The following is a 12,259-nucleotide window of genomic DNA, read 5'->3' as shown; positions in this document are numbered from 1 at the left end:
GATGAGACAATATCTGCAAACAACTATATACATCCCCCCCCCCTATTGTCCAGTAGATCGTGTTTAGCTACAAATAGTTGTCAACGTATTGAAATATATGACTGCGAGATTATAGCAGCTTTAACATCTATCATATCAGTAACCATACACTTTTCATCCAACCATGACATATGAGAGTAAAAGAGAGAGGAGATCTAACATAAAAGTCCAGTCAAACAATAACAAACAAAACCCAACGCAGTCTAACCAACCATTAACAAAGCAACAATTTATACCCAAACAAATCAACCCAAGTCAACCAGCAGACAAAAATGAAAGAAAAAGCTCAACCAGAAGCATACCTCGACATGCCCCTCAACTTCGCACCCCAAAACCAAAACACCCAAGGCGCCGGCACCCCAATCCCAATACTCAAAAAGCCCAGCAAACTATTCCCCCACCCATACTGCAACTTGTTATACATATACGGTGCAAACAGCGGAAAACTAAACCCCGCCAGACTCCTCAACACCACCGCAGCAGCCAACCCACTCGCCGCAAACCTCGTATAACTATCAATCACATACGTCTGCATACACTGCAGACACACAATGCTCCCAATACTAAACAGCACGATACCAATATTAGGCATAATCCAATGGATATGTGCTTGCACACTCCACCCATACCAGAACAACCCGACAGGGATGAACAACGAGCCCACAAACATAGCAGGTATCCGGAACTCAGGGAGGCCGGTGTTATTCCGCTTCGCCTTAAGCTGTTTATAGATGCGGTCGCTAGCGCGCGCGTTGACCTGAGCACCAAGCACGAATCCAATACCCAGGGAAATATAGTTTAGGCCGCCGATGCCAACGCTCTCGCCGTAGACGTTCTCCCACACTTGGGGGAAGGTTGAGAGGAGGAGGTAGAATAGGCCGAAGAGGTACGCCATGTACAGCGCAATGACCTGCACGATGGGCTGCGTGGTAAGGAGGATGAATGGTCGAACGAGGGCGCGTTGCAGCGTCGACATCAGACTTGTGTTCTGGGTGTCTGCCTCGGTGTGGTATGCTTCGTCACCGGTCTTTTGGCGTAGGGTTCGGGCGCGTCGCTTTAGCAGTGTCGGCGCGTAGGTCTCGGGCAGGAAGGCCAGCCCGATTAGTTGGATCACGGCGCCCGCGATACTCGTGGCCCAGAAGACCCACCGCCAGGTGGTTGTTTCAGCGATGAAGCCGCCCGCGATGGGACCCACGACGGGGCCGAGGAGGGGGGCGAGGCTGTAGATGCCAACGGCTTTGCCACGTTGGTCGGCGTTCCAACAGTCACTTTCACAATGTTAGTTGTTTGCTTAAAGAAGGGGATGGGTAGAGAGAGAGAAGGGAAGTGGAAGGCCATACCTGAGAACACCACCGCCAATTGCCAGCGGGGCACTGCCCGCAATACCACTCATGAAGCGAAACGCGATCAACTGCCCCGATGTCTGCGCGAACCCGCACCCCAGGTTCCACGCCACATAGCACAAGTTACTACATTGCAGGACGTAGGCGCGGCCGAAGAGTTCGGATAGCGGGCCGAAGCATAGCGGGCCGACAGCGTAGGCGAGAACAAAGACGGAGAGACTTAGTTCGGATTCCACTTCTGAGGTGATGTTGAGTTCTTTCGCGATTTTGGTCAAGGCCGGGGAGATCATGGAGGATGAGACAGGAGAGATGAAGGTAAAGAGCGAGACGGTGATGGTCACCGCCCATTTCTTGCTCATGCTCCAGTTTTTGGGGTTTTCGCGGTCGTCCATTGCCCATGTTACCTATAGTAGTATTTCACTGTTAGTATGTTGATGATCTTGGTACGGGGAGCAGACTGACTAGGTGGGCATCTTGGTCTGGGACGAGTCGTCTTGTGTCGTTGAGGGATAATTGGGATGGAGCGGCCTCCGATGGGACTGATTCTGTGGATGGTTGAGTGATGGTTAGTTAGGGTCTTGGCTGGTGTTGATGTTCCATAGGGCTGGCGTGGAGATGGATGGATCCGCATCACGGAAGGGAGCATACCTCCTTCTTTGGCTGCCATCTTGCAGCAATTAATTCCAGAGCACAAAACAAACGGTTGAAGAATGTCTGATCCTAGTAGAATGGAATCGATATTATAGTAAATGAAAAGAAAGAAGGGAATCCTGCTCAAGTGCAGACTCTCTTATACCTGATTCCTGTCGGCTTTTAAGACGGCTTAAAACCCGAGTAGCCATAATCCTCAGGCAGCGAATTGCCGTTAGCGGCCACAAGCTTAGGCCTTGCCTCATTCTGGCTAGTGGCCAGCACGTGTTGGGTGCAACGTGAACTAGTCCCATTCCAGACAGACGCGTGTTTGATTGCGGCTCATTGCTTAACCGTATCCCTTCATATTAACTAAGCCTTCTCAATATGACTCGCGTCCATCTTGACATCATCCCCATCCACCTCCCCCATATCCATTCCCATCATCTCCCTCGAATATACAGTAACCTTCCACCAATGTTCCGGATTCTCAAATAACCGATCCATCTCCTCCAGCGAGCGACCCTTTGTTTCCGGAAAGACGAAATACACCATGAGAGCAACACCGAACCCAATCACTGCATACACAATATAGTACCTCCACCTAATCGTGGCAAACGCAACGGGCGTAATCTCCGCAATGACAAAATTGAACAACCAGTGGGTTGCCGTTCCAATCGCCGCCAAATGAATCCTCAGCTCTTGTGGTGCGATCTCCGCGGCATACAAGAAATTAGCAGCCAAGAACCCAAGCGGGAAGAAAGACATGTAGAAGAAGAGAAAAAACGTCGCTGCGATACTAGCACCGTACGTGTGCCGGTTATCAATAGCCCAGACTGTTCCAGTGAGACCAGCCATGGATGTACCCATTCCCAATGCGGAGACGATGAAGAGTGGTTTGCGGCCGAAGCGGTCGACAGAGAAGTAGGCTGAGAGAGCAGCGAAAATCTTCCATGTTAGTACGCCGGCACTGAGGATAGCTGCTTTCTCTGCTTCGAGGCCGAGGGATTCTTGGAAGATGGTTTTTCCGTAGTAGGTTATCACGTTGGCACCGGTCATTTGAGCGCTGAAGTTGACGGCAACGGCGAGGAAGAGACGGTAGAAGAGGCGTTGAGGCCCCCGTTTGAAGAAGTTGACGAAGCCGTATTCTGATGTAGAGGACTCTCGGAGGGCGAGAGCGATGGTTTCGATTTCGGCGTCAATTGCTTCGTAGCTGACTGTGTCCTTGTTGGCTAGTGCGTGCATGGCGGCGCGGGCTTCTGCCTTGAGGCCTTTGCTGATGAGCCAGCGGGGGGATTCAGGAAACCACATAGTAAATATCATGAGTAGCAGGGTGAAGACGATTGGTAGCGCCAGAGGGAGGCGCCAGGATACCTGACTCCCTTCTACAAACGAGAGACCCACGTTCACCCAACTGGCTATGGCAACTCCTGAGGCGATAAATACTCCGATAACCACAACATTCTTCCCTCGACTCTTGGGCTTTGTGCACTCGCTCTGCCAAACTGGGATGACGGCGTTCACACCACCAATTCCTATCCCGGAAACTATACGTCCAACGACAAGTTGAGCTATATGGTAGGACGTAGCCTGTATGACTAGACCGACGGTAGCTACTGCAGCAACGGTCAGGAGGGATTTGCGTCGTCCGATGCGGTTCCCGAGCTGGGTGATCGAGAGGGCGCCGATGAGGCATCCGATGGTGTATATGGCGACGACAGTTCCTATGAAATCCATGGTTAGGAACATTGTTGGGGAGTATGGATGTGTGAACATGCCCTGGATGGTTGCATTGTGGTTCTTGATGGAACCAGTGGTGTTACTCGTATCTATCGGTGGAAAATACTTGATGAATGATGGGTAATCGAGCACTCCGCCTATATTGGATTGGTTGTAGCCGTATAGGAGGAATGCAGGGGCAACTATAAGACAAATACGGGCTCTAGCTAACGATGGGCCAGTGAGACTTGCGAGAATCATATTGGCGAGGAAGTGGTGGTAGACACGATGGGTGCAATATATATTTTGATAAAACTGTGCACATAAACAAGTAGCCTCTCAGGATCAGAAACAGCGAGTCTCCTGGAAGAAGAGAACGTTAAGATAAAACGATCTAAACGGAGTTCTTAAATAACATAGCGTATAGTACCTCATATACTCCTATGACAGTCAACAAAGACACGCACTATCAAGCATTATGCGGAAGCAGACGCTACGAAGCTCAAAAACTTGGCTATACCCCGCAAAATTACCCCAGATTGCCCCATAAACATGCAGTCAGAATTCACAAAGTAATACATAGCATATACTATCAGCATCGGATGTTGTGAGGATGAGCCTAAACGTTTTGCCATGGCACCGAAATCTGAACCATGGGTGGAGGAGGTTTAGCCGTAACCTACTCCGACGGCAAATGCCCTGCTCGGGACAGACAACCGTCATGGTTAATCTTTTCTTGAAAGACCAAACTTTAGATAAACGTAATACGTTGGTTGCCAACAAAGCCATAAAACATGAGGCTCGGACAGAAAGCAGCGTGGACTCTCTTCCCTCGCAGCACCATCAGAACCATGTCGTCGGCTAAACCCCGCATTCTCTTCTTCAATCCCGTGAGGCACGCAGTGCCGTTCTACGAGAAGCTCCAGGAGCATGCTCACACAGAGGTCGTGACAAGTAAAAGTCGGGAGGAGTTCTTTAAAGATGTGACAGAAAAATATAAAGATATCTTTGCCATTTATCGGACATCCGCTAGTGGTGCAGTAAGTAATACCCTCACCCATTGTACAGACTTCTGGTCTCAGTAAACTAATATGGTACTAAAGGTAGCCGGCAAGTTCGATGCCGAACTAATCAACCACCTCCCATCGAGCTGCAAATATATCTTCCACAACGGTGCAGGTACGGAGCCGTGTACAACCCTATAAGTACCCCACTGACAAACAAGTACAGGCTACGACCCCATCGACACCGAAGCCTGCGCCAAACGAGGCATCATCGTCACCAACGCCCCGGACCCAGTCACAGATGCAACCGCTGACCTAGCTATCCTCCTACTCCTGGGCGCTCTGCGAAACGTTAACCCAGCACTTCGCTCCCTCCACGCCGGGACCTTCAAACAAGGTGTAGGTTTCGGCCACGACCCCCAAGGAAAGACGCTAGGTATCCTTGGTATGGGCCGAATCGGCCGTGCTATCAAACAGCGCTGTGAACCTTTCGGCATCAAGACTGTCTATCATAACCGTCGTCCTTTGTCTGCTGATCTGTCTGCCGGGGCCAAGTACGTCTCGTTTGAGAAGCTGCTCACTGAGAGTGATATCATCAGTATTAACGTGCCCTTGAATGCGAATACGAAGCATCTGATTGGCGCAGCGGAGATCGCGAAGATGAAGCGCGGAGTTGTTATTATCAATACTGCTCGTGGTGCTATTGTTGATGAGGCTGCTATGGCTGATGCCCTGGAGAGTGGGCATATTGGTGCTGTTGGCCTGGATGTGTATGAGAGGGAGCCGGAGATCAATGAAAGGCTCGTGAAGAATGAACGTGCGCTTTTGGTGCCGCATATTGGGACGCATACGTTCGAAACGTTGGCGAAGATGGAGGAGTGGGCGATGGAGAATGCGAGACGTGCGATCGTGGGTGAGGTGTTGCTGTCCCCGGTTCTGGAGCATTGGGGGTTGGTGAATGGGAATGCTTAGAGCAGTGAATAACTTGATTTGTCTGTCAAACGAAACTTTGTGTTTGTGTTTACATTTTAAACAATACAATTGTGCATTGGGCTGTTTGCATTAGCGGCTGTCTCAAGATGATCTAATCATCTACCAGAATATATAGAGTGATTCTTCTAAAAATGCTTGCACTATGCATTCACATATAAATCATGATTCAGACATACATCACTCGATCATTGCATCACGACCAACTCTGCTGGCCGAATCGCACATTGTCAATTGTGCCAGCGTTATGTCCCATCTGGATTCCAAAGTTTTCCCCTGTGAAGATAACACAGTTATTCTAGGTAATTGTAAGCTTAGTGGCCTTGACAACGATTTCACTCGAAAAGCCATCCTGGCTAGCATAAGTCTCTTTAAGGAGTGACAGACCAATCTTGACCTTGTCCATCCTTGAAGCTTCATTCTTATAGATCCCGCAGTGCTTATTTTCCGCTGGGAACAATTCAGTCAAATCGTCGACCAGACCACCTATGTCTTGGATCAACCGCGAGAAATCCTTCATCTCGTAAATGGCCAGGGCCCTATCCTGATTGACAATAAATTTACCCTCCTGCCCCTTGATGATATCATTGACTGACTGATGAGACGATTCAGAGGTTCTGGCCAGCTCCTTACTGGGTTCCATGTTCGGAGATGCGGGATTTTTTATTCCTGAAGCAGCCCGAAAGCTTATCAGCTTCCCTGATCAGCTCCAGTATTTCACCGAGGAGATCTTGCATTTCTGGAATGCCTTCACGAGCGAGATTTATTTCGTGAGCAGACCCCACATCGTTTAGATCAGTCAAACCCACAGACCTCCCCAACCTAGTTAGGCGCAACTTAACCACGTCAGGTTTCAATAGACTCGTCCGGGCTTCCTTGCCAAAGCTATTTCCGATCTAAAGTGACTCCAAAAATCTTAGCGCTTGGCTGAATAAGTTGGACTGCTCGGACAATTAGTCCATGATTACTCGCTGCATACCCAGCATCTCAGGAGAGCTGTGCTGCCCACAGCAGCCGGTTGCCAACTACCACTAATACATGACCATCAGGATATAGTCAATCGTACCGACAACGAAATTAGGCTTCCACGTATTACGTATGCCCAGTATGTCAGCCCAAAATTAACAGCCAGGTAGCAAAGGAAGGCCATTACTGAGGAGCTTTGTGAAAGGCTTCGGAAAACCATGAAGAACCCAGGATAATGTGAGTTTTTCAAATCTGACGTAGTTTCTCAATACCGGTAGAACATTGGAATCCGCCCGCATCTCAAGCCAAGCTCAGGAACTATGACCTAATTTTATGGGGTTGAAATTGAAGAACAATCAGCCAGACATGCTGTGTCGAATTCCCCTTGCCAGCCGGCTATACTTGGACCGTGCGGGTGAACGTTCACCCCCCAAGCTCGCAGCATGTCTCAGGAAGTGTACTACCGGGAGAATCACCAGTAATAAGAACAGAATATCGTCTACTCCGTTGCTAATGCAGAAACTCGGACATTATTATCAACTCAATACATCTGCAAATTCGATCGTAATACAACGACCATACAAATCATCAATATGGTGAAGATCGCACTTCTTGGCGCCGCGGGCCAGATAGGCACGCCCCTCAGTCTTTTATGCAAAACAGTATGACCAACAAAGAGCTTACATGAATGAAAATGTGACAGAATATGCTAGCTGACACAGTTCAGAGTGATTTATTTGATGAGATTGCCTTGTACGATATTGTTCATGTACCGGGCATTGCTACGGACTTGATGCACATCGACACCAAAGCCAAGGTTACTGGTTACCTTCCCGCTGATGATGGACTGAAAAAAGCCCTTACCGGCGCTGATGTCATCGTTGTTACTGCTGGCATTGCGCGGAAACCGGGGATGACTAGAGATGGTGAGTGACGACTACTATCTACACTTATAGGTATATATCGCCAGTCACTGACTGGTGCCCGCGTCTAGATTTATTCAAGGTGAGACAACAACTACCCAACATAACAAGAATATATAATAGCTATGTTCTCGCCAGAATAACTATCATCTGACTAAAAGTAGACAAATGCTCACATCATCCGCTCAATCTTCACCGAAGTCGCAGCAACATGCCCCAAGGCATTCTGCTGCGTCGTCACCAACCCCGTCAACTCCACCGTCCCCGTCGCCGCCGAGACCCTCAAAAGAGCAGGTGTCTTCGATCCGACTCGTCTCTTTGGCGTCACTACCCTAGACGTCGTACGGGCATCTACTTTCGCCGCACATGCCACAAACACCAACCCCAAAGCCTACAAAGTCCCTGTCATCGGCGGCCACAGCGGAGCTACCATATTGCCGCTTTACAGTCAGGCCCAACCACCAGTCACTCTTGATGAGGAAACCTTGGCGGCTGTTATTAACCGTATGTTTCCCACTATACAAGTATTCATTCCCTTCAGGAAGTAGATGCTAATGTATTGGAATTGAAGGGGTGCAATTCGGCGGTGACGAGATCGTGAAGAGTAAGCAGGGCGCGGGAAGTGCTACTACATGCATGGCGTATGCGGGATTCCGCTTCGTCAAGGCTATTTTGGCAGCCATGGTTGGAGAAACCGTTACCGAGGAAGCTTATGTATATCTTCCAGGCGTTCCTGGTGGTGAGCAGATTGCGGCTAAGCTTGGGGTGGATTATTTTGCTGTTAAGATTGAGATTGGAAAGACGGGCGCTTCGAAGGCGTTGTCATTTGGTGAGATTTCCGAGAATGAGAGGAAGCTTCTCGGAGTTGCTATCGAGGGGTTGAAGAAGGGTATTGCTGCAGGGTTGGCTTTGGAGTAGGAGTAGCTTTCCTTCTTGGGAGTCTACTAGATATGAACTTATGGGGTGTATGTATTTTAGGTTGCTTTGTAGAGCTGGATACAGTTCCTTAAAACTATGGATTACGCTCCATCTCATCAACTGCTCCCCAGCGTAAATAAATGGCATTGTTGGAAGACGTGATGACGCATAAATAGGTTTACTTCGCTATATACAAACAACAGATCATGGTAAGAACATGTAGAGAATTTGCCAAGAGAATTTGCCAAAATACGCACAAATCTTGAGATCGAACCGGTGGTGAAGTAGAGCCATCCAGGTAATTCTTTGCTCATGACTGAATTCTACTGGAAGACCTTCAAGGAGGTGGCCACATGCCATCGACATGTTCCGGCTTTCTGGGTATCGGGTATTCCTCAACGACCTTACTGCCTTCCCACCTGGCACTAACATCGAGCTTCTGGTTCAACGCAAAGAACGTGTCCCAATTCTTGCAGGTATGGTATGTATTGAAATTCGGGAACGGGATGTCCAAGCCTTGCACCCAGTTGTAGGTCACCAAGGAGAGGTCATCGTTGCACATTAGGGTCTGACGAAGTATATCAACGCAGTGGTCTGGGAAAGCTGTTAGCTGTGTGCTGTACTCCGCAGCTCGAAAACGAAAGAGATTGATTGTAAGACCCACCTAAGTGAAAGAAGATACGCTCATCTGTTTGATTCACGAAATGCTCATCTTTGTCTTTGTAGTAATCCATGTGGATACCTTTCCGCAGGAGGTCCTAAGAACAAAAAGCGACATGATCAGCTATATAGCTCAACGCGCACATGGTCACAATACTCACAACACAGTGTAATTGGTGAAGAACGTCAAAGGTCGCCATATACTCTTGGTCAGGGCCAGCGTTTTCGATTCGTACTGCAACATCGGGATGATTGTTCAGTGCTGTCAGCTGCTGGCGACTGATGCCCATTGCACCTCCTACCAATGGCTGTTAGAAAATTGACAATGAAAGATTGTCTGGATTCTAACTTGTCAAGTCATGCCATTTGGCATCTACCTCCGGTCCCACACCCGCGTAATCCGAATGAGCGCTATAGAATTGTCGTTTCTCGTAAACGATTCCACTTTCAAAGCCTGGCACTGTACAGGACCTGTCAAATTCTGCGTAGAGAAGTCAAAGCAGAGGATGTACCTACACCAGTAATCTGTAGGCTTCTGAATGAAGCCTTCTTTGCGGGAATGGGGCGTGGTTGTCCAGAGGTTGAAAACAAGCATCACAGTGTTCAACATCAGTAGGACCACACAGAACAATCCGAATAGCAAATGCTTTCGGCTCATAGGTGGGCTGGAATGGACCCCATGGTCCTCAAACGGCTTGCTAAGAAGCACTCGTCTGGCTTCGTCTTTGTCAAGACTGCTGCTCCCGCGGCAGTCACTGCCATCGTCAACTGGACAATATGCGGCATCCTTCATTTCTGGATTTTTTATTGTTTACAGAACGGCCTCGGAATGCCTCTGAGGAAGAATGGCTCGAGTGTCTCGCAATACTCCCTGACTCGGGTTATGTTTTCGGTCATATAAACCCTCCTGTTATCTCAAATCGCGAGGGGCTATGTCTTCATTCGTTGAAGTGGTATTTGTCAGTTTTCATTAGGTCACTAGAAACATGCGTGTCGTCATATCGATAATCTTTTCCCGATTCTCTGAAGTGTAAGCGACATGAACACATAATATCGATTTATAGTCGCAGATCACAAGGCTAATCGTGGAAGGAGGGTTCACGAGCGCCACGGCGTACATAATAGATGTTGATACTAGCATCGTATCCAATTCGGTTTCGAACTTAGTACGCGAGGCTACCTCTTTTACAATTTCTAGAGATTGATCATCAGTTGCCCTTCTGGCTTACCTGTACTCTATTTGAGATTCAAGATTACTACTACGTCTAATCACTGTTTCGTGGCACTTGTTCATGCTGATCATTGAGCTGTCACACACTGTATCTGCAGCCAGGACAAAGCAATATCGGGAATTATAAGAACTGTTTCCTTCACCGGCAGATGTTAGGAACCGCATGAAAAAGTAATATACAAACTTACCATAACTCTCTCTTCACCCGCATGTCTTGGAAATAACAGGAAAAAGCAATATAGGAGCCTACAATGTCTGTTGCCTTCACCGATGGGCCTTGCAATTTGTAAAAAGACTTTACAGACGTAGTACAGCAGAGGCCGAGGCCAAGTTTCCATATGGTAATAACTACTCTATTCTCATTGTCGTTCAATGTGTGCTTTTCCATACAGAGCAAACATGTAGTACCTCACCCCAGAAAAAGCATAAAAGGCACCCAATCTTAGTCAGATATGGTACTATGCATGATAATTAGTTAACTAGCGCAACATTTATGTATCTCGCCACAGCCCAATTTGCTTATTGAGATCAATATTGCATGGATCTTCCCCCGCTGCCTCACAATATACATGATGTCGGAACATATTTCTCCATCTATCTGATCATATCGATACAATATATCATTATTAGTGCAACAGTCAGTGCGTTGACACATGACAGTAAATCCAGTCCACGCACGGACATGATAGAGACAAGCATTGTTGTCAGATAATTCAAACGAAAAAGCACATTTCAAGTGGTGAGGGGCGTAAATGCCTCATAGGAATGGTCTACGGTGGGGAAAAGCCTACAATATATAATGTAGACCAAAGCCAGGAATCCAGGATGCAATCTGAATATCTCAAGAACAACAACAAGCCTCACAAGCACAATAGCAATCATCAAGCACACTACCACCACCAATAAGAAAAAGTTGAACAAAATGCGTTCGTTTATCTGGCTGAGTGCACTTATCGGGCTTGCCATCGCGGCACCCGGGGCTTCTATTCCGGAGGAGAACGACAAGCGGGAATGGCTTGATGGCTACGGCCGTGGCGGTGGAGACGGCTACGGCGGCGGTGATGGTTACGGACTGGTAAGTAGCAATTCAGCTCATGAAAGCAAGCAATTAATTCAATATTACCAGGCTAAGCGAGAGTGGATGGACGGCTATGGTCGTGGTGGTGGTGATGGATATGGCGGTGGTGATGGTTACGGTCTAGTAAGTGGCAATCCAGCTCGTGGAAAGGAAGAAATACTGAAGTTATACCAGGCTAAGCGGGAATGGCTCGACGGTTACGGCCGTGGCGGTGGTGATGGATATGGTGGAGGCGATGGCTACGGCAGAGTGAGTGACTGCCACATTGTGAACGGGGAAAGGGTACTGACATTATACCAGGCTAAGCGGGAATGGCTCGACGGCTATGGTCGTGGCGGTGGAGACGGCTACGGCGGCGGTGATGGTTACGGTCTAGTAGGTGGCTATCCAGCCCATGAAAAGAAGCGAGTACTTACAATTTACCAGGCTAAGCGAGAGTGGCTTGACGGCTACGGTCGTGGCGGCGGCGGCGATGGATATGGTCGTGGTGGTGACGGATATGGTCGTGGAGGTGGCTTTTGGAAGGTAACACCCCTGCCCTCTGGAGCAGTGAACATGCTAATAAAACTATATAGGCGTAGGTATAGCGCGTTAGCTGGTGACAAAGTCTGTAGGAAGCTGTACTTGATGTACGCTTCACTGTGCGGTTCATTTACCAAAGCCGGACTCTTTCACCATTTACGCTTTTGACGGATGTATCCTGTTGCCTGGTGCAGCATTCAACATGCAAGGTACTGTATCCGTGCGACTTCCGACAA

The 12,259-nt window shown here is 48.4% G+C and overlaps 7 protein-coding genes across 7 annotated transcripts; 3 read left to right on the top strand and 4 right to left on the bottom strand.

Moving 5' to 3' along the window:
* Window positions 1-325: 325 nt before the first annotated feature.
* AtWU_06964 (MFS transporter) lies at window positions 326-2,049 on the bottom strand (the record flags this gene model as incomplete). Its single annotated transcript, XM_035502073.1, has 4 exons — window positions 326-1,307; window positions 1,380-1,786; window positions 1,845-1,927; window positions 2,031-2,049. The coding sequence occupies 4 exons, from the start codon at window positions 2,047-2,049 to the stop codon at window positions 326-328; spliced, it is 1,491 nt and encodes a 496-aa protein (XP_035357966.1).
* A 335-nt stretch (window positions 2,050-2,384) lies between these two features.
* Window positions 2,385-3,992, bottom strand: AtWU_06963 (sugar transporter; the record flags this gene model as incomplete). The annotated part of the gene is made up of 1 exon (XM_035502072.1): window positions 2,385-3,992. The coding sequence occupies one exon, from the start codon at window positions 3,990-3,992 to the stop codon at window positions 2,385-2,387; it is 1,608 nt and encodes a 535-aa protein (XP_035357965.1).
* Window positions 3,993-4,582: 590 nt separating this feature from the next.
* AtWU_06962 (D-mandelate dehydrogenase-like dehydrogenase) lies at window positions 4,583-5,707 on the top strand (the record flags this gene model as incomplete). Its single annotated transcript, XM_035502071.1, has 3 exons — window positions 4,583-4,771; window positions 4,835-4,910; window positions 4,962-5,707. The coding sequence occupies 3 exons, from the start codon at window positions 4,583-4,585 to the stop codon at window positions 5,705-5,707; spliced, it is 1,011 nt and encodes a 336-aa protein (XP_035357964.1).
* Window positions 5,708-6,023: 316 nt separating this feature from the next.
* AtWU_06961 (prion-inhibition and propagation-domain-containing protein) lies at window positions 6,024-6,368 on the bottom strand (the record flags this gene model as incomplete). Its single annotated transcript, XM_035502070.1, has 1 exon — window positions 6,024-6,368. One exon carries the CDS (start codon window positions 6,366-6,368, stop codon window positions 6,024-6,026), a length of 345 nt encoding a protein of 114 aa, XP_035357963.1.
* Window positions 6,369-7,284: 916 nt separating this feature from the next.
* On the top strand, window positions 7,285-8,532 carry AtWU_06960 (malate dehydrogenase; the record flags this gene model as incomplete). Its single annotated transcript, XM_035502069.1, has 5 exons — window positions 7,285-7,353; window positions 7,419-7,617; window positions 7,686-7,696; window positions 7,779-8,118; window positions 8,186-8,532. 5 exons carry the CDS (start codon window positions 7,285-7,287, stop codon window positions 8,530-8,532), a joined length of 966 nt encoding a protein of 321 aa, XP_035357962.1.
* Window positions 8,533-8,869: 337 nt separating this feature from the next.
* Window positions 8,870-9,985, bottom strand: AtWU_06959 (oxidase ustYa family protein; the record flags this gene model as incomplete). The annotated part of the gene is made up of 5 exons (XM_035502068.1): window positions 8,870-9,126; window positions 9,197-9,290; window positions 9,354-9,490; window positions 9,542-9,652; window positions 9,709-9,985. The coding sequence occupies 5 exons, from the start codon at window positions 9,983-9,985 to the stop codon at window positions 8,870-8,872; spliced, it is 876 nt and encodes a 291-aa protein (XP_035357961.1).
* A 1,360-nt stretch (window positions 9,986-11,345) lies between these two features.
* On the top strand, window positions 11,346-12,082 carry AtWU_06958 (protein kinase domain family protein; the record flags this gene model as incomplete). Its single annotated transcript, XM_035502067.1, has 5 exons — window positions 11,346-11,498; window positions 11,550-11,624; window positions 11,676-11,750; window positions 11,802-12,026; window positions 12,077-12,082. The coding sequence occupies 5 exons, from the start codon at window positions 11,346-11,348 to the stop codon at window positions 12,080-12,082; spliced, it is 534 nt and encodes a 177-aa protein (XP_035357960.1).
* Window positions 12,083-12,259: the final 177 nt, after the last annotated feature.

Source organism: Aspergillus tubingensis (genome assembly GCF_013340325.1).
Source record: "Aspergillus tubingensis WU-2223L DNA, scaffold_8, whole genome shotgun sequence".
NCBI classification, from domain to species: Eukaryota; Fungi; Ascomycota; class Eurotiomycetes; order Eurotiales; family Aspergillaceae; genus Aspergillus; species Aspergillus tubingensis.
Note: the sequence above shows the minus strand (reverse complement) of the source record. Positions and strands in the feature narration are given on the sequence as shown.